The following is a 25214-nucleotide window of genomic DNA, read 5'->3' as shown; positions in this document are numbered from 1 at the left end:
TGCCTCTATCCCAGAGCAGGAAATAATTTATCATCTTAGTCATAGTGCTACTGATACATTTTTTTTTCTCTTTTTTTAAAGTTCAAATTTATCTCAGAAATATGTATTTTTTTTCTCAAATTTTTTTGCTTATAGCCAAGAGAATGTTATCCTTTCAGTATAAACAAAGCACTTTCTGGAAGGATGTCAAAAAAAATACTTGGGCCTTTGTACAACTTCATCTTAATTATTTCATAGCTTTAATAATCTTAAATAAATGAAATCACCACTTAACTAGAAAAAAACTATGTTCTCTATAGTGTGAGTCATGAAGTCATAAAAGAACACAAGATTAAGAGCCAGAAGTTTTATATACTATGCTTATACACCATTTGACCTAGACACTTTACTTATGGTTATTTAGGGATTAACTTTTTCTTCATTAAAATGGTTATTGATACCTAATTTTTGTGAAATAATTCATAACCATATAAAGATCTTTTCCATGCATTAGCCATTTCATTCTCCCAGAACATGCTGGGTATTTTTATACCTACTTCAGAAATGAGAAAATGGAATTCAAAGAGGTTAAGGGACTTTCTCAAGATTACACAGATTTTACATGGTGGGTCCAGAAATTCTGACATTAGAGCTTTTGTTATTTCTACTGCCCCATGCTGTATATTCTTCTTCTACAAAGTAGACAGGGTGGAAATAATAGTACTATCATGCTTATTTCACAGGTTATGATAAGAATCATATTGAATAATTTACCTGCAAGCACCTTGAAAATTATAATGGTTGATACTTTTATGATTATTATTGTTGCTTGTACTACTAAATATGAAGAGGTTAAAAAACATGAATTCATAACCATTTATGTTTACAAACAGAAAAATATTCATATGCAAACTTAAGGTTAAATTTCTAGCAGTAGAATTAACCAAGTAAGCCTGATTTTATCTACATTTATTCTGCTGTTTTATGTTTTTGTTTTGCTTGTCTTTTTAAGATGCTCCATGCAGGATTGCCTGAGCTAAGTGGAATCCAAGACCTGAAATATGTGTATGATAATCTTCGTCCGCAAGACACAGATCTGGAAGCAACTAGTCATTTTACCAAGTAAGATTAACTGTGTATGTGCATATGTATATATTTCACATTTGAAATGACTTCAAAATGACAGGTCATTGTTGTAAAACTCCCATTTCTAGAACCAGATTGTGTCCTCCTTTTCAAGGGGTAGAAAGGGAGACATATGAATGTCTAGCAAAAGGCTTTAGTCAGTGTTTCTGTGGCACATTATTGTTTGCTAACCAGTCTCTTTATCTAACAGCTTGCTCAATAAGAGGTCACTGAAGAGAGCAAAGACTGACATAAATAATTTGGTTGTTCTACTTGAACTATGTGTAGAAAAACAATTTAGAAAAAGAGATTTATGATGATATCTTGATCCACAGCTTTCATCTGTAAGACAATACAAATATTGGAATATTGGTCAAAGACCTGTGACTGTCTTCTATTTTTAATCTATTTTTTTTGTTAAGCAAGTCTGGGGAAACACTAGTGTACATCTAAGTAAGAGTCTGGGCAAAATACAGTGAATATCCATTATGCCCAAATCACTGTCAAATCTGAGATACATTTTATATGATTCTTTTAACTTTCCTTATAAAATATATGTCATAGATCCTAAATATTGAGCATATTTTAGGTGCCCAATAAATGCTAGCCATAATTATTATCTCAGTAAACAGTGTAAGTAGAGAAATACAGCATTCTTTCTTTCTATAACACTTTAACATTGAATCTTATTTGAGTATAATTTTTAATTTTTCTCATAACTTAAACTGGAAATTTGTGAACACAGATTATATTGTTTTTAATGGAATGTATTCTTTGTCCTTTTGAAGAAAACAATAATTATAATAAAATCTTTCCCACTCACTTCCCGAATGTGTAGGGTTATAGTGAGGATTCATGGGGATATGATTCTAAACACTTAGAGAATTTCATTTCTCCAAAGGATCTCTGCTTTAGAAACTTGAATGGATAGGCTGCCCTTGTGGTTGAGTAGAAGCCATGTGACAGAATGTTAAAGCTGGAAGAGCCCTAATTTATTTTTGTTATTTATTCCCACAATAAACATGTAAATGAGAAAACTGAGATCCGGAGAATTAAGGGTGTTGCCCAAAATTAAGAGAAGTAGCAAGAAACAGAACTAGGACTAGAGCCCATGTCTTCTGTTGCTACTGGCCCCAGGTTTTTCCTAATTACAATAATGGGGACTATATGATAGATTAAGGAACACCAGGCAGAGCTGCTTTTGAAAGTATACCTTCGTGCTGCCTAGTTTGCTTCTGAAATTTTACCATTAGAAACTGATCAGGGGAATTTGGTAGGTTTGTTGAGTCTTGAAAAATGCTCTTTAGTAGTACAGTTACCTCTGGAAACAGCATTACTTTATATCTGCCAATAAAATTGCAAATAACAGTTGACAGCTGACTGCAGCCAGAGACACTAGTTTGAAGACTTGGGTAGATGTTATAGACTCTTGGTTTTGAGGATCCAAAACTCTAAAGTTACCTAATAGGAAGAAATGAACTTGTGTAAGAAAATCCAGGGAAAGGCTAATAACCTAGCCTCCAGAGCTTGGAATTTCCTTCGGAATTCAGGGTAATTATAAGAACCTCAATATCAGTTGATAGTCCTTTTCTCTCACTGCCCACTTCTGGTCCAATTAACTCGATCCAAAGCAATTGGATCCACGTGGTACCAAAAATAGTTCCCTCAGGTTCTTCCTTCTAGGGAGGTTCCAAGGTGGGATGCCTTTCTTTAAAATGAGTTGCAGCATGGCAGACACAGTGATTGGAGGGTCAGTGGGACTGGGTGGGGAGGTAGTGGGAAGAGCACAGAGACAATCAGGAAGAGTGGAGGGAGGGAAAACATGGTCAGGCTATAGAGAATGGCTTTAAGATGTCCCATTGGAAGAGAGCAGTAATAGTGCTACAGTTTGCTAATAATCCCCCCTACCTCTTAAAAAGGAGGGGGGGGGGTGGAATATAATTGATGTGATGAAGAAAAGGTCTTTCAGGTCCTAGCTATCAGAAAAATGCAAATAGATGTTACTTATCTGCCAGACTCCCATCCCTCCCACTCCCCTTACTTCATCTGGCTCACCCATATCTGTAAAGGGCAGTATCTTGGATATGGGTGAACTTGCATAGGGTAATGCATCTCCCCTTCCCATGCAAGAGGACATGAACTAATATTGTGGGAAGTAGATCCAAAGCCAATACCCTCGTCGCAGTGAGCGAGACCTCATTATCCTACCTGCAAGCTAATCTTCCACTTGCAGATATTATATAGTATTTTCTGTTAATTAAACTTCTTACCACAACTTTGTGATAAAGCTCGTTCTTCATTGCAGACTTACATCTAGTAATCTAACTAGAGCATATCATCTCTCTGTTCAATAACTTTCCTTGACCTTCCATTTCCTACTTCTTACTTTGTAGGATTTTATAATCTCATTGTGTTTATCAAGGTTTATCCACCACCATCTTCCAGTATTCCCAAATGAATTCTTTTATGGACAGGATCATTGTCTCAGGAAAACTCTGTACATTCATTCCAGCTTGACCTATTTAAATGACATTTCAAACCTCACCAGGAATACTCCCATGGAATCATAAAATCCTAGAATGGTTGGGGAGTCTGAGCTAACTTTTCAATCCTACTCATCCCTTGAAACCCTGAACAACTAGTGAGTCCCCCATGGAACTGTCTCTGACTATTCCCATATTACTGATCTTCTTTTCTTCTATAATTCTACAGAAAATGTAACCTTTTGTGCTGAATTACATAGTCCTTAATAAACTGGTTGTTTGCATCAATTTCTCCCAGGTAAAGGAAGGACAATATTCCCACTTCCAAGAAGACCAATTTCCCTTAAAAGATATTAAACAGTTTAATTAATATAAAATATAATTTAATTTAAACACCATGCATTAAGTGTTTAAAGGGCATATATGTAATGCTGGCTAACATTTAATACATTGCTTCTTACATGTCAAGCCCAGTTCTAAGGACTTTCCATATAGTAACTTGTTTACTTGTCATAACAACCCTATGGAAAAAATCATTATTTTCATCTACACTTTTAGGTAGGAAACTGAGGCCCCAGAGAAGTTTAGCAATTTTTCCAAAGGACATAGCCAGCAAGAGCCAGAGCCAAGATTTAAATCCAGTGGCCATGCTGCCGAGAATGGGTCTCAGCATCACCTCGTCCATACACGGTTTTCTCAAGATTTCACAGAGCCCTCATTGGCTGCAGTTTGACCAGGTATAGCATTTCACCCTTCCTCAAACAATAGTCCTCATATCCTGAATATCCAAGCCTCAGCAGAGGACAGAAGCCCCTTCCCAGAACTCTTACCTCTGTGCTTCCTCCAGTGCTTAGTTTGGGATAGGCTGTGATTCCTGGAAGCCCCTGTGAGATAATTTGACTAGTGCCTCACTGGCAGCCACCTTCCTTTCTCTGCTGTTTTGGCCCACTCCTGAATGCCTCAAGCCTCTCAATTTATTTTCCCTTTTCTCCTCAGAGAAATCTCCCATGAGACTTGCTCTTGTTAACTTCCAGGAGCCTCTCTCAGTAATGTATTTTATCTTAAAGTCTTAATTACATATCTTTATTTTTAGATGTGATTTAATGTGTGTTTAGCTTGTCTTTGCAATTCTTTTCTAAGTTTCTTTATCAGCATATATCAAGTTTTGTGGATCTTTTCTATCACACATTCCACCCAGCACTATGAAGAATCTGTAATCGAGGTTCAAGAAATAGTTCATTGTGACTGTGCTGCTTTATCATTTAAACAATTTACTTCTTAAGAGCTCACCATTATTTGGACATTTATGTTTCTAAGACCAATTAGACTGTATTTCCTTCATTATATTTAAACAATGCACAGAGTGAATTTATAAAAGTAACCTAAGTTAATGGAAAGCAATGATGCAGCTTTAAGGGACATCATACAGGTCTTTCAAATAAATGTTAAAATGTAAGTACATTTGTTTACTTTTCTTTGCAAATAATTTTGTCCCAAGTGATGCATTCTCTGACATCATATGGATCTGAAAGCTTAAGAAAGAGATGCTTGAAGTTTAGACCTCAGTCCACATAATTGACCAAAAAAGAAACTGAGCTCTATGATACAGCCAGCGTCAGTCTTTGTGCTACAATGAGTGCCATTAACTCTATATATGTGAAAGCCCCCTGTATAGTTAAACTCTTTATCCTCTTCGTTCTCATAGACCAAAAGGGTTTTAGGCTACTTTTTCTTCCAGTATCACCACTAAGTTACAGATAAAAATAAGAAAAGAAAAATCCATACTCCTCCCCCCTCCCCTTACCACCACCATCACCACCAAGCTCACCAATGTGGGTTACGAGAGAGGACTGAGCCACTGAGCCATAAGCTTGTGTGGCTACCTTAAGTGCCTTAGTCCTGATTACAGTATCAGCACTAAGAGCTGCCCCTCTTGACCCTGTATGAGACTTGAAAGAAAGAAATGGCTTTTCCTATCTCTCAGAGGGAAAACTCTATTAATGAGTGATAAGGAATCCTGCCTCACTCCTGGGCATACATATTCTGGGTTAAGAGCTGATCATAAGAGCCTCATGGGATGCTGCACAACGTGTGGCATTAAAAATTGTATTGCTTTTAATGGTGTTAAGAAAAAAAATGAAAATAAAATTGGTTTGCTGGCTACAAAGGTTTTTCTCACGTTGTTATCAACCCCTCTCTCGGCTTCCCTTTTTCTTTTCGACTCTCCTTTACAGCTGAGAGCTGTTCAATAAGAATCAACAAAGTATCATGACTCAGTCGCTTGTAAACTGATACTCTCATGTGGTATCTCTGCCAAGCCCAGTGCTAGGCAACAAAGCCAACCATCCATTAAAATGCTGTCCAAACGGGTTATTTCAGAATTTTCAATCACTCTCAAACCTCAGGTTAGCTGTCCTTAGAAACAGATAACTTATTTCACAGACCAGACTAGGATCATTAAGCATAAATGAACCGCCTACCTCCCCTCCTACATACAGATTGTGCTTTTTACTTCATCCATTTCCTCCTTCGAAAGTGAGAGAAAATTTCCCTTGTATTCCCAGAAATACCATTTGGTCTGCCATACAGATCCCATGGTTTAATAAGTATAAGGTCTCCTGCATTTCAGATGAGACAAGTCAGCTTGATGCAAAACAAAACCCCAAACCTCAAAAAAAGCAAAAACAAAAATAAAATTTTTGCATTAGTTAGGTATTTTGGTAGTAAGAACCAGAGATTTCCTCTGGTATCCTTAGGATAAAGGATATACAAGAACTCAAGCTGTAAGTGGAAAATGCCCAGAAACCAATAGGGCTTGGCTTTTTCTCTAATGGAAATTTAGAACTTCTAGTCTGCTACTCTTTTGCTTATCGTATTCTCCTCTTTGCCCAGTGGCCAATCTTCTCTAGTATAAATTCCAGAGAGAGAAAGCCAAATTGACTTGACTAATTGTCACTGTCCCTATTAGTTAGGGTCCTTCATGCAAGGCCACCACGGCCTCAGCTACCCATCTTTATTCTTAGCCATGGCCACCCCTTCACAAAGAACAGCCTAGAGCTTCTGCCCTGTATTTGAGCTGTAGCATGAACAGTCTTATTTAGAACGGGTCATTGGGCAGAGTAGAGCCCAGTGATTGTCCCAACAAGTACAGCTTTGAAGCAGCTGGAAATGTTGATGACACTCAGAGAGACCTACTCAGATTCTACATCATCCACACAGCACCAGAGTCCTGAGCTACCCAGAGTCTGCAGACACAATGCCAAAACTTCCCAGAGTTCTCTCATTCCTTCTTATTTGTGTCTCATGACTATGGGTTAAGACAAGACTCTTCGTCTTCAGATGGCTCAAAACATGGTCCAGTGCTTCTGAATCTAGCTCATCTTCAAAATTGGATGGGGATGCCATTCTCTGGTTTCTTTTATCATCAGGTTTTCTCGGTACTTCCTTACTACTTTGCGGATTGTCATCTCATGGATCATTGTACTTCCATAAATAAGAACCAGATTTTCCTGTACCTAAGTTTAACCACTGATACCTACAGAAAAAAAAACCACTCACAAGGGAAAACAAAAAACAAAAAAAAACCCACAGAATTTGTAGGAATTAATAAATATGCCATCCAACTTTCCCTAAATTAGAAAGTCAGAATCACAGGCAAAGCAAATTTTAAAAAGTGAAATTTCTCCTCTCATTGTAAAAGTCTCCCATCATTTTAAAATTTAATTTTAAGAACTAATCTGAATTAAATTGACTTTACAAGCTCCTTTGTTTAAACTGCAGGTATAACAACTTTATAATATCTGCTTTTCCTAATTTCCATGGCCCCGTCACACTCAGTCTAATGCCTCATAATTTCATTGCTGTTCTAAATTGCTGCAATAGGAGTCTCTGTTTTGGGATATTATAAGTTTCACAGAGAATTTGCCTAAATATCAAATCAGGATACACTTTTGCTATTAAGCTTTAAAAAAGATATTTTGAACTAATCAGGAGACTTTCCATCTAAGGGTTAAACACTTTAATGTACCCACAAACAGTGCCAGAAATTAGTTTAAAAAGATGAATGGTCCAGATGATGCTGTCAGCCATCTTCACAATAGCTCTGTGCATCAGTTAATCCTCACTGGGGTTCCTGATCGTGTGCATTGCATGTAGTTGCTATATGCCAGTGAGTTAACAAGCAACTAGCCTGAAATAATTTACGATTTTTAAATATATCTTTTTCATATTTCAAAGATTTTTATTGCCTTATCATTTATCACTACTGATTTTCTCTATTATTCCGTATTAAAATTTATTTTCTTGCTTTGAATAAGATTTCCTTTTTAATATCAATAAAATAAGGTGGCTTTTTGAGGGGATAGAAACCTAGAATATCATTTCACTGGCATATCACTTAAAAGATAATAAGACGAGTACATCAACCCTTTCCTAGTTGCTTCATTCCGTTTGCTCTGGTTTGGCCAATTTTTGTAAGATGACTCCATAGAAGATGTAAGAGTTACCTATTCTTAGTCAAGGCCATGGAGCCTGGAGTTCTTGTTTGTATGCACAGGTAAATGCCTATGCTGACATTTACATAAGACTCACTGACCTTGTAGCATAAATTCTGAAAACCTGAAACTTCAACTTGGAAAACAGCAAAGACCTTTAGGTTTTTTTTCAAGTCAGTTTCTAAACTGGAAAGCAAAAGAAAGGAAAAAAAAAACAAACAAAATAAAAAACAAGAAACTCTAAAGCTGCCTCTTTATATTCTAATCCCTGTAATGATATCTTTCTAGGAATCCAAGAGTTGACCAAAAATCATTTTCCATTGAACCATAAATCTGTACATATCTTTTCCCTACTATCCCTCTATGTGTAATTTGCTACAGGTTTGGTAGCCTAGCCTGTACATTTGTATCTTCATTTATTTGGTGGTTAGTTTTCTGATACAATATTTGCATATTATTCAATTTCCAAAGATTTTCACGTTACCTCATTTGAATTGAGCAATTCTGGATAATAACACAGTTTAGACCTCAACTATGTTTTATAGGTGAAGAAATTGAGGCTCCTGAATGTTAACATCACAGGCAGAATTGGTAAGTGAGCTCAAAATAGAAAAAGGTTGATTTCTTGCATAAGGGGTACTCTTCCCTGGGCATAAATATACAAAATTATATGAGGAAGAATCCTGCATTTGGAACACCTAATGCCTTAATAATGTCAGATAAATAAATCTGCTCTTTAACTTCAGGGTTTTCAGATTAGTTGAAGAACATGATGAGAAAAATGTCTAAATGCTTAGAGCCATGTTTTTCAAACAGGGTTACTGTTGCTATGAAAGCCACAAGGATTAAAATTGCATACTTTTAAAGTATATATTTTATTTGAAGAGTTAGAACCTAAAGTTTAAATTCTGTGTTCACACAGGTGTGTATACACGTTGTCAGACAGATGTGCAATCAAAACTATCAGATGCTTTTTTTCCATATTAGACAATCTTGAATTTTTTTAAATAGAAGTGCACAGATGGAACAGATTTTTATTGTGCACTCAGAATGCATCAACAATCGTGATCCATTGAATTCACTTTGGAATGGTAAACTTTTTTCTTTAAAACTGAGTTTAAATACTTACTGTTCCAGCATAAATTGGGAACAAAATAAGAATTATCTTCATAGCACACTTTATTGCCTGCATGCTCTAGGCTAACATACGAGAAATTGCTCATCAAGATACTTCAGAGATTATAAAATCAGCACAGAAATATTTTTTTTTTCATGGAATAAAAAAAATTGTGACAAAGTTGTATTAATTCATTGTTTCCCCTAAATGTTTAAGAGGGACTCACAGCCCTGGGCATTCTCAGTCAGTAACTCCAAAACAATGAGAAAAAAAATAATGCATCTATTGCACATGCCAAAATCACAGCAATGAAAATGCAGTTTGATAGTTGGATGAAGATATGTATTCATGGGGAGTGTGACCCACCTAAACTCTTCTTCCATTTATATATGGTAAAATTACAGTGTTAGTGGTTAAATAAATAATTCTCATGCAAATTCCTTCACAGAAAAAGTCTTTGGAAAAATATTTCCCTGCAACTATTAAAGAGACTCACCAGTGAATCAAGTATTTTGTCAAACTGCCAAATAATACACACAACTCAAAATCTCAATAGAACTATGATCTTGTTGAAATTTCCATCAAGTGTTTCCTGAGAGTCTGCCCTCAATCTCCTCAATGGTTATTATGATATGGCTCATTAAACAGTAAAAACCTTTTGCCATTTGTAGTCACATATTAATGTAAATGTGAGTTCAAAAAATATTATAATATTTAATGTAAGAAAAAAAATTCTGCTTAGATGCTGAACCTGACATGGAAAAGCTGTCAGAGCTCCCCAGTTCAACCCAGTTTTCTGAGTCTGATAAGATTAAATTGCCCATTCCCACATGAATAACTAGGTTGTTTCTGAAGATAAGTAGTGGTGATTTGTGAAGATGAGCAATTTAAAATATTTACACTCATACAAAAAGATACATATATTATGAAGTAGGATACAATATTTTTATACATTTTTTAAGATAGAACCTAAGACTTAAGAAATACTTTGCTTTTCATAGGCTCCTTTGGACTCTGTCTCCTGTTTGCTAGAAATGACAGTTAAATATTTTTTGCCTTAAGATTAGTTGTATAAATGGAAGAATAGCTGTCTTTAGGGCTTTTGATCTACCTAGAAATTCCATACTAAATTTATTGGCTTATTTCTTTCTTAAAGTTGAAAGGCTATAATTATAGACAATACAAAATGAAAGCAAGGGCTGTGGAATCAGATAAACCTGAATCCTGAGTTGGAATTCTGTGGTTACTTCTTCCTAGGTTATGTCATCTTTGGTATGCATTTACCTCTCTTGGTTATTTATTTTTTATTTTATTTATTTATTTATTTATTTTGATTTAAACGATGGGAATTTATTAGTTCACAGTTTTAAGACTGGGAAAAAGTCCAAATCAAGGCATTGTCAAGGTGATACTTTCTCCTGAAGACTGGTGTTCAGGGACCGGCTGCCAGCAGTCCTTGGCCCTTGGCTCTTCTGTCACAGAGCAATGCACATGGCAGCCTCTCCTGGCCTCTCTGTTCTCTTCTGAGTTCTGTTGAATTTCAGCTTCCTGCTTCCTGTGGCTTTTTCTCTGTCTGAATTTCATTCTGTTTATAAAGGACACCAGTAATAGAATTAAGACCTATCTGATTGAGGTGGGCAAATCTTTGACTTAAGTAACCTCATCAAAAGGTCCTACTTACAATGTGTACACACCCACAGGAATGGATTATGTTTAAGAACGTGTTTTTCTGGGGCCATACAGCTCCAAACCACCACATTCTTCTTCATTGACTACTTTAATCCTCATAACAACCCTTTAAGGTAATAGCTCCATTTTTCAGAAGAGAAAACTGAAGCACAGAGAAGTTGAATGAATTGCCTAAGACCAAACATATTGGTCAGAAGTGAAAGCACGTTATAGTAATAGTGGAAATGTGTGCCATGCAATCATTTCTCTCAATTTAAATCAGAAAATATTTTCCAAGTATATTCTATTCATACTAACTGGATGATGTCACATGCTATATTTTGTTATTCTATCTTAAATACCTTATTTTATTTAAAGCTGTTTTACAAGATCATGTAAGTTAATTGGCATGTAAGAATCATATGGTATGTAGAAGAATTGGGAATCAGATCCAGGATCATGTCTTTGGTGTATTATTTCTCTAGGACACTACCATGTACCATCCATGGAGAAACATCTATGGTCCTAAGTCATAATTCTGCATCTTTCCATCCAAACAACTGGCATCAGGAAATTCCCAGAATCATAACTGTTTGTCCTTAGGTAGGTTCCCAGGAAGGGACTGAAGGCAGGATAGGAAAATCAATGCTTTCTTTTCTCTACGCCTCTCTTTCCTGGTCAGCGGCTGCACATGGGATCTATTTGAGGATTACATCTGCCTGCTCCTGGTGATAGAACCAAAGCTCCTAAACATTCCAGAGCTAATCTGAGTCCCCCTTCCTCTCCCATTATAAACAGTGGATTAGACACATCAAAGCACTAGTGTCTGATAAGGTACAATAACATGGGTAGAATCTGAATTAGAAACCAGATCCGTCTGGATTTAATTCTAAGCATTACCAATGATCAGCTTTTTTTTAAATGCAATTTTATTGAGATATTCTCACACCATATAATCCATCCAAAGTATGAAGTCAGTGACTCACAGTATCATCATATAATTGTGCATTCATCACCACAATCAATTTTAGAACACTTTCTTTACTCCAAAAAAATAATAAAAATTAAAAAATTAAAATAAAAAAAGACCAAAATATCCCATACCTCTTATCCCCCCATATTAATTAATTAGTTTATTTATTTATTTATTTTACTACTCCTCTGCCCATACACTGGATCCAGGAAGTGCCAGTCACGACGTTTTTACAATCACAGGGTCACATGATAAAAGCTATATAGTTATACAGTCATCATCAAGAATCAAGGCTACTGCATTATAGTTAACACTTTCAGGAATTTCTTTCTAGCTATTATAATACACTAGAAACATAAAGGAGTATCTATATAATGCATAAGAATAACCTCCAGAATGACCTCTCAACTCTGTTACAAGTCGCTTAGCCACTGAAACTTTGTTTTTCTTTTCCCCCTTTTGGTCAAGAAGGCTTTCTCAATCCCATGATGCCAGGGCCAGGCTCATCCCTGGGAGTCATATCCCACATTGCCAGGGAGGCTTACACCCCTGACAGTCTTGCCCCATGTAGTTTCTCTGGGGGTGACTTTAGGCATAGTTATTAAGTAAGCTTAGCTTCGCCACTGGAGAGAGAAGTTTCATAAGGGCAAGCCACTAAATTAAGGGCTTGGCTTATTAAATTAGGAGCCCCTATTGCTTAAGAGAATAGCAGGAATTTCTCAGGTGGGAAAGTTTAATAGTTCCACATTTTTCCCCAATCTCTCAAGGGGACTTTGCAAATACTTTTTTATTTTCTGCCCAGAATATTTAGGGATGTATGGGGGTGTTACATTAGCCTGTAAAGAATAACCAGATCTCATTCCTTATCTTAGGTTCCATGTAATTATGTTGTTTACATAAACTGCATTGTTTAGCCTCCATATATTTGTGAATTTTCCTGCCTTCTTCCTGTTGTTGTTTTCTGGCTTCATTCCATTATGATCTGAGAAATGTTTTGTATAATTTCGATATTTTAAATTTATTGAGACTTGATTTGTGACCCAAAATGAGGTCTCTCCCTGAGAATGATCCATGAGCACTTGAGAAAAATGTGCATCCTGCTGTTGTGGTATAATGTTCTGTAAATGTCTGTTAAGTCTAGTTCATTTATCATGCTATTAAAAATTTCTGTTTCCTTACTGATCCTCTGTGTAAATGTTCTATGCATTGATTGAACCCTCCATCTATTACTGTAGAGGTGTCTCCTCCCTTCAATGCTGTCAGTGTTTGCTTTATGTATTTTGAGGCACTCTGGCTTGGTGCATAAATATTTATGATTGTTAAGTCTTCTTGATGAATTGTCCCTTTTGTCAATACATAGTGTCCTTTTTTGTCTCTTTTAATTGTTTTACATTTGAAGTCTAATTTGTATGATATTAGTATAGCCGTGCCCACTCTTTTCTGGTTGTTGTTTGTGTGAAATATATTTTTCCATCCTTTCACTCTCAACCTATTTTTGTCTTTGAGTCTTAAGTGAGAGTCATGTAGACAGCATATAGACTGATCCTGTTTTTTAATCCATTCTGCAGTCTATGTCTTTTGATTGGGGAGTTTAATCCATTAACATCTAATGATATTACTCTAAAGGCAGTACTTTCTTTTACCATTTTGTCTCTTGGATTTTATATGCCATATCTTATTTTTATTTTTTTCTCTCTCTCTTTACTCTTACTGATAGTCTTCATTTCTACTTTCTTCTCCAAACCTCTCTCTCCTGTTTTTTCCTATAGGGCTGTAGTGCTCCCTTTAGTATTTCTTATAGAGCAGGACTCTTGTTCACAAACTCTTTCAGTATCTGTTTGTCTGAAAATATTTTAACCACCCTTCATTTATGAAGGACTGTTTTGCCAGATGTAAAATCTTTGGTTGGCAGTTTTTCATATTAAATATGTCATACCACCGCCTTCTTGCCTCCATGGTTTCTGCTAAGAAATCTACATAGTATTATTGAGCTGCCCTTGTATGTGATGGATTGATTTTCTCTTGCTGCTTTCAGAATTCTCTCTTTGTCATTGACTTTTAACAATCTTATTAGTAAGTGTCTTGAAGTAGGTCTATGGAGTAGGTCTGTTTGGATCTATTCTGTTTGGGGTATGCTGTGCTTCTTGGATCTGTAATTTTGTGTCTTTCACAAGAGTTGGAAAATTTTCAGTAATTATTTCCTTCAACATTCTTTCTGCCCCTATTCCCCTTCTCTTCTCCTTCTAGGACACCTATAACATGTATATTCATGCAGTTCATTTTGTCCTTCAGTTCTCTAAGACCCTGCTCATATTTTCCATTCTTTTCCCTGTTTGTGTGTGAGTGTGTGTGTGTGTGTGTGTGTGTGTGTGTGTGTGTAGGTTTTCAGATATCCTGTCTTCTAGTTCACGAACCCTTTTTTCTGCCTCTTCAAATCTGCTGCTGTATTCTTCCATTGTGCTTTTCGTCTCTTCTTTTATGCTTTTCATTCCCATAAGTTCTGCCATTTGTTTTGTCAAGCTTTTGATTTCTTCTGTATGGACACCCTAGGTCTTCTTTATATCCATCATCTCTTTTGCCACATTGTTCTTCAACTCATTGAATTGATTTAGATTTGTTTGGACATCTTTAATTGTTTCAACTCATGAATCTCAGCTGAGGTGTTAGTTTGTTCCTTTGACTGGGCCATATCTTTGTGCTTCCTAATATGAGTCATGAATTTTTGCTGGTTCTAGGCATCTGATTTCCTTGATTAGTTTATTCTAGAGGTCATTTTCTCTCTTTTACCTAGGGTTTCCTTGTTAGTTGGCGTTTTTCTCTATCTGTTTTTTGGCATTCAGTTCAACTATGATATTCCCCTAGCATAGCTTCTGTTTATCTGATCAAAATTTCTCAGCTCTTGTTTTTCTGATTCTTTCCCTGCCTATATGGAAGTTTTATTTTTTGAGCAGGGTCTCCCCAGATAGGATCTACCACACCCCAGTCAGATTTTCCCAGACAAGACAGTCCCAGGACTTGAGAAGAAGAGGGTGTAATCAGTATCAGAGTTTCCTAGGGAGGAGTCTCTGTAGGGTGCCAGTCTTTCCTGTGAAACTTCTTGATTTTGCACTTTTCCTATCCTTCCCAGCAGGTAGTGCAGCTCCCCACTAGTGTAAAGTACTATGGTGCCTTTAATTCTCAGCAGATCTTGTCCCTGCCAGGGGTGTGGTTGAGACAGAGGCTGAGGTAGAGGACAGCCTTAAACTCTTTCTGATTTCCAGCCCCTGGGGTCAGAATTCTCTGAATTAGAGCTTCCATTTGTGCTGGGTCCTGCCATATCCTTTCTTGGAGAAGCTATGACTTTCAGGTAATTATCTCCTTCTCCTGACTAGTTTACTTTGTCTCTCAGACATACTGTAGCTCTGCCCTTACTTGGAACAGTGCTGACAACTGAAAAAGCCTGCTGCATTCTTTATGCTAAAAATTAAGGAAAAAATCCTTTTCAGACCTGGTCTCCAGACCCCCAGGTTCACCAGCCAAGAGCCAGAGTTGGTACCTGACTCTACATGCCCCTCTTCTTGGGGCACAGCTGTTTTCCACTATTCTGAGCTCATCCAACTCCAGAAGCCTCTGTTATTTTTTTTTCTTTCAGCCCCACCTCCTCTCTGTGGAGGAGCTACCTTCAGGTTTCTTTCATGCTTGTTCTGTGTTTATCTGTATCTGGAGCTTGTATTCAGCAGTCCAAATTTGTTAATTAAATCCACAGTTGGAGCTTGCTTGAGCTTTCCTTCCCTTACTCCTAGTAGAGACTGCTTCTTTTACCCCCAGGGAAATCGCTCCAGAATAGCCTGATGTGCCAGTAGGGGAGGGGCACCAATCTCCAAGTTCGCGAGACTTATTTACAGTTCTGCACTGTGATCTCAGCCCTTCCACCCATTCCAGACCTCTCTTGGTTTTTTCTTACCTATTACTAAAATAATTTTATTGCTTTTCTCTAAGGATAAATAATTAAGCATAAGGCATTTAGTACATTGCCTTCCAAGGGTGTGGTCTCTCTCCTGCACTTCTGTAGATTCTGCACATAGAACAGTGTGAGGATATCACTTTAAAATTGTATCCTATGATAGCCTAGAGGTTCCCTCTAGGAAATTTAAGAGCTAGGACCCTTCCAGTTGCTGCTGTGGACCTACAATTTAAGGGTTCCCCTAAGCATAATGCTGCTAATGCTACCTGGATAAAGCAGATCCTCACAGAGACCTGAGGCCTGCTACTCTCAGGGACCAAGTTGGGTACTGTTTAACAACCCTGTTTTGTCTGACTTGTTAAGTCTGCAACCTGAGAGATAGGAGATGAATTTGGGGGAAAGTCTGGGCTTATCATAAAGATTAATTCTTCACTGTCGGTCTTCTTACATCTTAATTCTTCAGTAATATAAGAATAAAGCATGACATACTTGAGATTTTGTGAGGGAGAGTACCTCAGAAGTTAAGATTTATGGTTCACAGATATATTATCATGAGATGTGAGTACGTGCTGTCACCATGGAATTTTTTTACCCCCCCACACACAAAAAATGTACTCAGTAAATATTTTTGAATGAATGAATGAATAGTAGGATCTCCATTATTACTATTTTCATGCCTTTATGAGGCTAATCAGGAAAGAAATTAATATTTCATACTTCACTATGTACCTATAAATTCATAAGATCAAAATTCATCTTTAGACATAATGAACACTGTGAAAATTAATGACAAAATGAGAATCATATTTCGAGTTTCTCAGCAAATTTTGACCTAGACTGATATATAATATTTGGAAAAATTTGTAATTTAACCAAAGAAATCTAAACCAAAACTATATAAGTGGGTTAGAATTTTATAAAATTGAGGGAAAAAAAATTTACTTATCATTGAACAACATTATTGCATTAAAGGCATGGCAAATTAGTTTTTAAAAGGCATTGCATGATAACTGATTGCTGCCACCCCAGAAAAGTAATGTTATATTATATTCAACATCCATTATTCTTAGAAAATTTTAATAAGCTGGAAATAGAAGGAAACTTAGATAAACATCATACTTAAAGATGAAAAATTACAAATATCCCCATTAATACCTGGGAAAAGATAATGATGCCTTCTATTTTTATAGTAAAGCTCTGTGTTTAAGCTTTGTTAGATTGTTATTTTCCAATCAGATAAAACAATAAGTAAAAACAATCCCAGAGAATCAATACAAAAATATGGTGGGAAAACAAAAATACAGAAAATAAGTGGTTATAAGATAAACATTGAAAACTCAGTAGTTAACAAATTAAAAGGGAAACATCAAATGATCACCTCAGTAGACACAGAAAATGCAGTTGATGAAATCAAAAATAATTCATTAAAAAACCTTTCTAGAAATAGGAAAGAATAAAAACCCTTAGCCTACAGCAAAATATCTACAGAAAACTTATGTAATGATGCAACATCGAAAGTTTTTCTTTTGTGATCAGGAACAAACAAAATGCTTGCTATCACCACTTCCAGTTAACATTGAACTGGAGATCTTCACAGTGCAATAGAGTGGAAGAAAAAACAAAGCACTGTCATTATTTGCAGGTAGCTTGACTGTATGCATACAGATTTCAAAAGAATATACAGATATATTGTTAGACTTAAGAGAGTTAAGTTTATTCTTATATACTATCAAATATAGTTAAAAAATAAAATTTAGAAAAAAGATAGCATTACAATATTACCTACAAAACTATGTCCTACCCAGGAATATTTCCAACAAAAGATATTTCAGACCTCACAAAAAGCATTCTAAAATTGAATGGGAAGATATAATAGATGATCTAATTAAATGGAGAGATACACCATCTTTATGGGTTGGATGTCTCAATACTGTAGAGTTGTTAATTCTCCTCAAACTGATTTGTAGATTCAATGCAATACTAATCAAAATCCCTACACATTTATTTTGTGTATGGGTGAACTTGATAAGCTGACTCTAAAATATATTTGGGAAGACAAAGAGCCAAGAATAGTGAAGAACCACCAGAAGAAGAACAAGAGAAGAACAAGGTAAATGAACTTGTTCTTCTGGATTTCAAGACTTCTTATAAAATTCTAGTTATTAAAGACAGTGTAGTATTGGTGCACAGATGGACAAATAGACAAGTATCAGAATGAAGAATCCAGAAACAGGCCTATGCATACACAGACCCCTCGTATTAGACAAAGGTGAATTAGTAAGGAAAAGATGGTCTTTGGATTAAAAAATAAAACAGATTAAATGAGTCTTTATACATCTATACTTTGAGATACTATGTCACCATTTTTAAAAAGCATGGTTTAACCGAATGTTCTGAATTAGAAGGGTCATTCATTTAACAAATATTTTGGAAGCAGCTTCTATGCACCAGTTACTATGAAGTTTTCTTCCAAAATATATTGCTAAGTTAACAAAGCAAATTACAACACTGCATGTAATTGTGATTTTTTACCCCTGTCTTTCTCCAACTACCATATTACTCATATTGAAAGTCATTACACAATCTTGCCCTCCTTTATCTCTCTGATTCCCTTCCTCCTTCTCTCACTCTGTTTCAGCCACTCTTCTGTTGTTTTCCACAAAACACTGCAGTTATCCATCGAACACTGAGCTTCTGGATTTGCTTTGCTTCTGCCTAAATGTCCCCCATCAGAAATTCCTTTGACCTGCTCTCTCAGCAAATTAAGGTCTTTGTTGTATCATTCCACTCCTCTTTTGGTTGGGTTATCCCTGACCATCCTAATATTTAGACTTTCAACAGTTACTTATCCCCATACCACCTCTTCCCATTTCCTGTTTTATTTTTCTTTGTAGCACTTATTATCATCTTAAATACTATATATTTACTATTTATGTCATTATTGTCTGAATTGCCACATTATATAAGCTCTATAAGGACATGAGTTTTTTTCTGTTTTGTTCATTGCTGTATCCAAACACAAGAATAGCACCTCAAGTATAATAGAAGTACCAGTAGTGCCTGTGTGTGTGTGTGCATATGTATAAAAATATAGAGAAAACTCTAAAAAGAATACTACCAAACTGCTTGCAGTGTTTATTTATGGTGAAGAGGGTGGCAGTGGTGGAAGGATGAACAGCACTTTTCACTTTTTATATTTTTCTGTGTTGCTTGACTTGTATATTTTAAAATTTTAAGTTTTAAATACCCTCCATAAAACAGATAGCAAAATCTAAAAACCAAAGACAATATCTACAACAAAACTAGATATATCCAAAAACCCTAAAATCAAGGAGGTAAACCACTGGCAACTACACAACCTGTGTGCTATCAATATCTGCATGGGAGGAAGCTAAGAGAAGCAGCAGGTCTCCTGATTGACTTGAGAACAGGAGAACTCCGAGGAAATCAAAGATACTTACTGGAAAGCTTAGCAGACCAAGCTGACAAAACCAATTTGAAACTCTGAGGGATTTTTGCACATTCCAGTTTGCAGGAAAGAGCAGGGAATCTGTAGCAAATCTGAAAAGGTTAGAGCAAACTATGAACTCTCAAAGGTAATACACCAAAGTGCCCATCCAGGAGGAATCCCCACACTGAAGAGAAACTGCTAGGAGTATAATTCAAACTGACAAAATGGAGATAATAAGAACAAAGAAAAATGAATTCCTGATAAAATTGGGAGGGAGGCAACAAAGGAGGCATATCCCAGAAAGTATGGAAAAAAAAAAGAAAATGGAACTCTAGATGCTTGAAAACTCTCTATTCCTTCCTGAAAGTTCAGGAATACTAAATTCATATCAAAATAAGCAAGCAAAAAAGATCACAGTTAAATGTCATGTAAAATTATAGTAAGAAAAAGAGAAATCAGATGTGAAATAATGTCCCTACAATGAAATTATGCTAAAAAAGCATAATCACCAAAAGAGTAAACTCTAATATTTAAAATATAACATATTTTCCAAATTGAGTTTAAGGAAATTTAGAAAAATTATAAGAATGTGAAAGAATAACATAGATCTCAATTAGAAAAAAAAGATGGAAATGAGGTGATACAACCCAAGAAAGAATGAGCAATAAAAGAGAAGATAATTTAAATGAGAATAAACAGAAGGAACACAGTGGTAAATGAATACAACAAATAATACATAATGCCTCTAGAAAAAAGAAGATGAAAAAAAGGAAAACTTTTAAAATAAAAAATAAATGAATACAAGCAATGAAGTGTCAGCATACATATGTTTGGAGTTCCTGGAAAAGAAAACCCAAATAATATAATAAATTAGCAAATATTTTTAAAATATAATTTAAGAAAAGTTTTCTGAAAAGTGAAAAGACTTGAGATTACATATTGAAAGAACAATTTGCATATTTGAAAAACATATTCCCATAATAAACAAAATGAAATCTATTTTAGAAAAACTACTGGAATTTGAAGAAAAAGAAACATCCTTCAAACATGTAGTCAAAAAGACCAAGTCATTTATAAGGGAAAAATACAGTGTATCCTTAGATTTTTGGTTTATGCCAGAGGAAAATAGAGAAATATATTTATGGTAATTCAAAACAGAAAAGTGAACCTAAGGTATTACATCCATCCAAACTGACTTTCAAGTATGAAGGCTAAAGACAAACTGCTATCAATATGCAAAAATACAGAAAATTATTTTCTTGAACAATTCCTAAGGAATTTACTAGAGAATGAACTTCAAATACTTGAAATAACTGGGGAGATGTGCATGTAAGGACTGATAGTGAGCTTAAGATTAAATGATTGTATTAAGGGATGACTGTATAAATGAAATGAATCAATGAAGGGGTATGCTGCTTACTGTCTTTTCTTTTTCACTTGTACAGGAAAATAAAGGAAAGTCTGGAGTGTTTCCCTGTAAAATTGAATAACTTGATCCATACACTTGCACAAATGTCAGCTGTAAGCCCTGCCAAGTCTACTTCACAGACTTTTCCCCAAGAATCCTTTATACCAGGTACAACCAGGTCAATTCAAAGAGCGACAATTGTAGGATTCAACAGGAAACACAATAATGTAAGTAACACGTATGTAATCTTTACTTAAATATCATTTAATGTCATGTCAGACTTCACTATGTTGTGCATTCTTCTTTATACCATGATTTTTTAAATATGCTGTTCCAGTTTGCTAATGCTGCCAGAATGCAAAATACCAGAAGTGGATTGGCTTTTATAAAGGGGATTTATTTGGTCTTAAAGCCATTAAGTGTCCAAGGTAAGGCATCAACAATAGGGTACCTTCGCTGGAGAAAGGCCATTAGTATCTGGAAAACCTCTGTTAGCTGGGAAGGCACATGGCTGGCGTCTGCTTGCTCCCAGGTTGCATTTCAAAATGGCATTTTCCAAAATGTCAGTATTAGCTTTCAATGGCCATCTTCAAAACGTGTCCCTTAGCTGCAGCTCTGAGGTCCTTCTGTCTATGAGCCCCTTTATAAGACTCCAGTGAACTAATCAAGGCCCATGCAAAATGAGCAGGGCCACACCTCTATGGAAATTAACCAGAGTTATCACCTACAGTTGAGTGGGTCACATCTCCATGGAAACAACTTAATCCAATATTCCAACCCAATCAACACTAATATGTCTGCCCCAACAAGATTGCATTGAAGAACATGGAGTTTTGGGGGACATATTACAGCCAAACCAGCGCATATGCAAATGGAAAATCAGTTACAGTTTGATCAGACTTGCCATTGAGGAGGAGAGAAATCATACCAACCAGAGCTATTGGTGGAGAACCATCAAAGAGAACAGTTCCTGCCCTGTGGTAGAACATAAATCAAGAGCTAAAGTGTCCACCAGAAAAGAACAGCAGAAATTAGTCAGTCTGTTCCCACCACATAGGATTATGATGTCTTTATGATATTGTGTTTATAGCTGATTTTGCCTTTATAAATTATCTCTCTTAGCATTAGTGATTTTTTTTTGCAGAAAGTTTCTTTTTTTTTACCTGAATCCAGATTTTAGAACTATTGCAGGTTAATATTACTAAATATAAAATTTTGATTTTTGTCTGTTTACTTTCTGCAGCTGTACCTAATCCAGGTGACACAGAGTAACAACAAAATGAGCCTGACAGAAAAATCATTTGACCAGTTTTCAAAACTTCATAGCCAACTTCAGAAGCAGTTTGCATCACTGACTCTCCCAGAGTAAGACACCATCCTCTCTATACTGTTTTGCCCTTAGTACTTGTCCTTGTGTAAAAGGAAAAGTTATGGTTATGGGATTTTCTACTCGTGAGCACAGTATTCTGATTCCAATGCCATTGTGACTATCCCAGCAGAGAGCCCATATTGCTTTCAGAATAAAGAATCCTTTGCCTATTAGAACAGGTTTTGCAGTTTTCTTTCTGCCTTCAGCCATTGATTTTGTGGAAAGAAAAATTCAAAACCTATTTCCTTTTTCATCAATTATTGTGTAAATTATTTTATTTGTCTGTTGTTAAATGTAGTATTTTCACGTTTTTCTCTAAAAATAAAATAGAAATTGAACATACAGAACTAAATTAGATATCTCTACTTCTGCAATAAATAACTAATAAAAAGCTCTGTTATAATTTATTTTCTATAACAAAAAATAAAATTTATTAATACCATTAGTAATTAAAAACTAATTTTATTATTAACCTTGATTTGGATTATCTTGGTTTAATCCTTTATTATGTTCTTTTTGAGGAAATCTTGAGAATAATTGCCTCTACTAATGTTAGAATGGGAAAAAATTAGATATAATCAGGCTAAAAATATAATGAAAATAACTTCTGTTCAAATGAATCTCTTAAAATTCATTATTTAAAATTAGCCAAATTTAGATAATGGACTTTAGTGTCTAACTAAGATGATCTTAACTTTACAAAGATGAGCTTTCTAGTAATTGTGATATTGGCACTTAGGTAAATCAAATGTTATTTAATCTATCTTGGATTTTTGTTAAGTAAACGGTCCCGTTGTGATGTGGATGTCCATGCCTTCCTCACCTCCTGTACCTGTGGATTTTTATTAGACTTTCAGGTTTATTCACCTTGCACTATGCAAATATAAGCAAAGTTATCAATGGATGGAGAGATACTACACAACACAGAGAATTGTGTTGTTCACATTTATTTAAAAAGTGTATTTATAGTTGCCACAGAGGTTTTGAAATACAGATGCTTAAACAACAGGAAGTCAAAAAATTGGATTTGAGAGCATGTTCAAGAGGCCGAGGAGGAAATATAGTTGTTCTGGAAACTTTTAAAAAGCACATCAGTTTTAAGAATTACCCCCCCCCCCCCCAAAAAAAAAAAGCTGATACAACAACTGAGAAAAAAAGATGCTAGCAAAAAGATTCACAGTTTGGCTGCAAATATTTAATTCAACATCAGGAATTGCCATTGTATCCTACTAATTGATCATTTAGAAATATAAGCTAAGTTTTGTTAAACAGCTGTCTTTTGGGTTTCAAAAATTTCTCCATTCTACACATTTACCTCTCCAAGATACGTCAGTATAACTTGTAAAACTAGAAGTGCTGATGATCTCTCTCCATATGCCTCTTCTCAGTTTTCAGTTTTGGTTAGGATTCTGCTTTGCTCATTACTACTGGCTGGCAACTGTGTACCTCAACTGGTTTAAAACCATTCAAGCAATTAAGTAGTATTTGTATGCTGACACTCCAAAGGGGCTAAGGCATTACATATAAATGAAGGATGAGGGCAAGATTTCCTCTGACGCCTAAATTTGCTGAGAGACACCCCACAGGAGTTATATACTTCCAAACTGGAATGTATGATCAGACAGCATCATGAAGAATAAAATGCAGTGGCCTTCAAATTGAGCTATTTGGACACCTGGAGGACGTTCCAAGAGACCATGGGCATGGAAAGCTTTCATAAAAGTAATGGTCTTCTTTAAAATTAGTCTGCTGGAGAAGGGTTGATTTCCTTTCCCTCTTCAGCTTTCACCATTGCCTTTCTCCCCCCCCCCCCCCATTCAGAATCTTATTTTAGTACATTGCCCTGGGGTGTAAAAACCTCTGAGGACAAAACAAAGGGCAGATCAAAATGTTGGACATGGTGAGAAAGTGAATTATCTAATACTGATACTCTAATACTGATAATGATATTTGACATCTGGTACTCTCAGGTATCAAATCTGTTTGCAAATTAGCTGTTTCCAAATCTTTGTTGTGAACAAAATTGTGGGAGGACATGATGACAGATAAAAGATCATAAAAATAAATTTCAGTAATTGGTCACTATGTTATATTTGGCATGTAACTTGAAAAGATCTCAAATGAATGACATTACTGTAGCAGAATTCCTCAATTTTCATGTACTTATTTATAAACAAGATTTTTTAGTAAATATATAAATAAAGACAACATCACAGGAACAAAATTGATACTGAACCCTGTTTTATTCCAGCAATAAGGACATTCATCCACAGGTAAATGAACTAATTTTGAAATCCAGCCCAATTCATCTATTTATCAGTATACTTCCAAAAATGTTTGTTTTTTTATATTTAATAAAGATGTAAATGCTATATTATATTTTTGATTAATTGTATTTTGGTACTAGTTTTTATGTTAACTAAATCCAGATGAAAAATTTAATTTTAATACTTTAAACCTTGGAGCTGAAGAGACTTTTTTTAAGAAATAAAATGTTAATGATATAAATACATAAACATAGTTTTGGACTTCCTGATATTTGTAACAGGAAGCAGCATGTGGGGTGGCCTGAAATTGTCATACTTCTGGCAGCTTGCTCACAACTCTTCAGTATCCTTCACACCTCTTTTCCCAAAAAAGCAATAGTAGTCCAGTCCTGGTCTGTACCAACAATGCAGAGGATTGAAGGAGGCAGCAGCAAAACTGCAGCCAGAAGAAGCTGCTAAATATTCCCTAAAAACATGTATTTAACCAGCAAAGACATGTTGCCAAATGCTAGCCATTAACAGGTCATCCCACCCAATAACTGGTCTTAATCAAGCCTAATCCATCAAGATGAATCACAAAACAATGCAAAGGAAATTCTTCACGTAAGAACCCAGGGGGAAGTGCTCCTTCTTTGCTCCAAAGGACAAAGACCAGATGGGAGCATATGTTACTTAGTGGTTGAGTCATCACTTTCTAAATGATCTCCTGAGCCCAGGGTTTAAATGTTTAATTTAGTTAGTGTAGCAATGTCTCTAGTGAACCCAGAAAAAATAATACAGTCTGACTTTATGAAAAGTTATGAATCATTAACTTCAGCAAGTATTTATTAAGCTTCCACATGTACTTAAAAGACAAAAGAGGGTGGTCTGCCATAAATATAGTAAAAAGGAACAAATAAATCAACTTAATATGTTAAATTAAATTAATATAGATGGCA

The 25214-nt window shown here is 35.5% G+C and overlaps 1 protein-coding gene across 1 annotated transcript in view; it reads left to right on the top strand.

The window, feature by feature from the left end:
* The window catches only part of PIK3C2G (phosphatidylinositol-4-phosphate 3-kinase catalytic subunit type 2 gamma), a 425918-nt gene that overhangs the window by 334286 nt on the left and 66418 nt on the right, over positions 1–25214 (top strand). The window contains exons 26-28 of the mRNA XM_037846573.1: positions 992–1101; positions 20678–20867; positions 21884–22005. Coding sequence (XP_037702501.1) covers positions 992–1101; positions 20678–20867; positions 21884–22005 — 422 coding nt within the window. The remainder of the gene's footprint in view (positions 1–991; positions 1102–20677; positions 20868–21883; positions 22006–25214) is intronic.

This window comes from Choloepus didactylus, chromosome 8, assembly GCF_015220235.1.
Source record: "Choloepus didactylus isolate mChoDid1 chromosome 8, mChoDid1.pri, whole genome shotgun sequence".
NCBI classification, from domain to species: Eukaryota; Metazoa; Chordata; class Mammalia; order Pilosa; family Megalonychidae; genus Choloepus; species Choloepus didactylus.
Note: the sequence above shows the minus strand (reverse complement) of the source record. Positions and strands in the feature narration are given on the sequence as shown.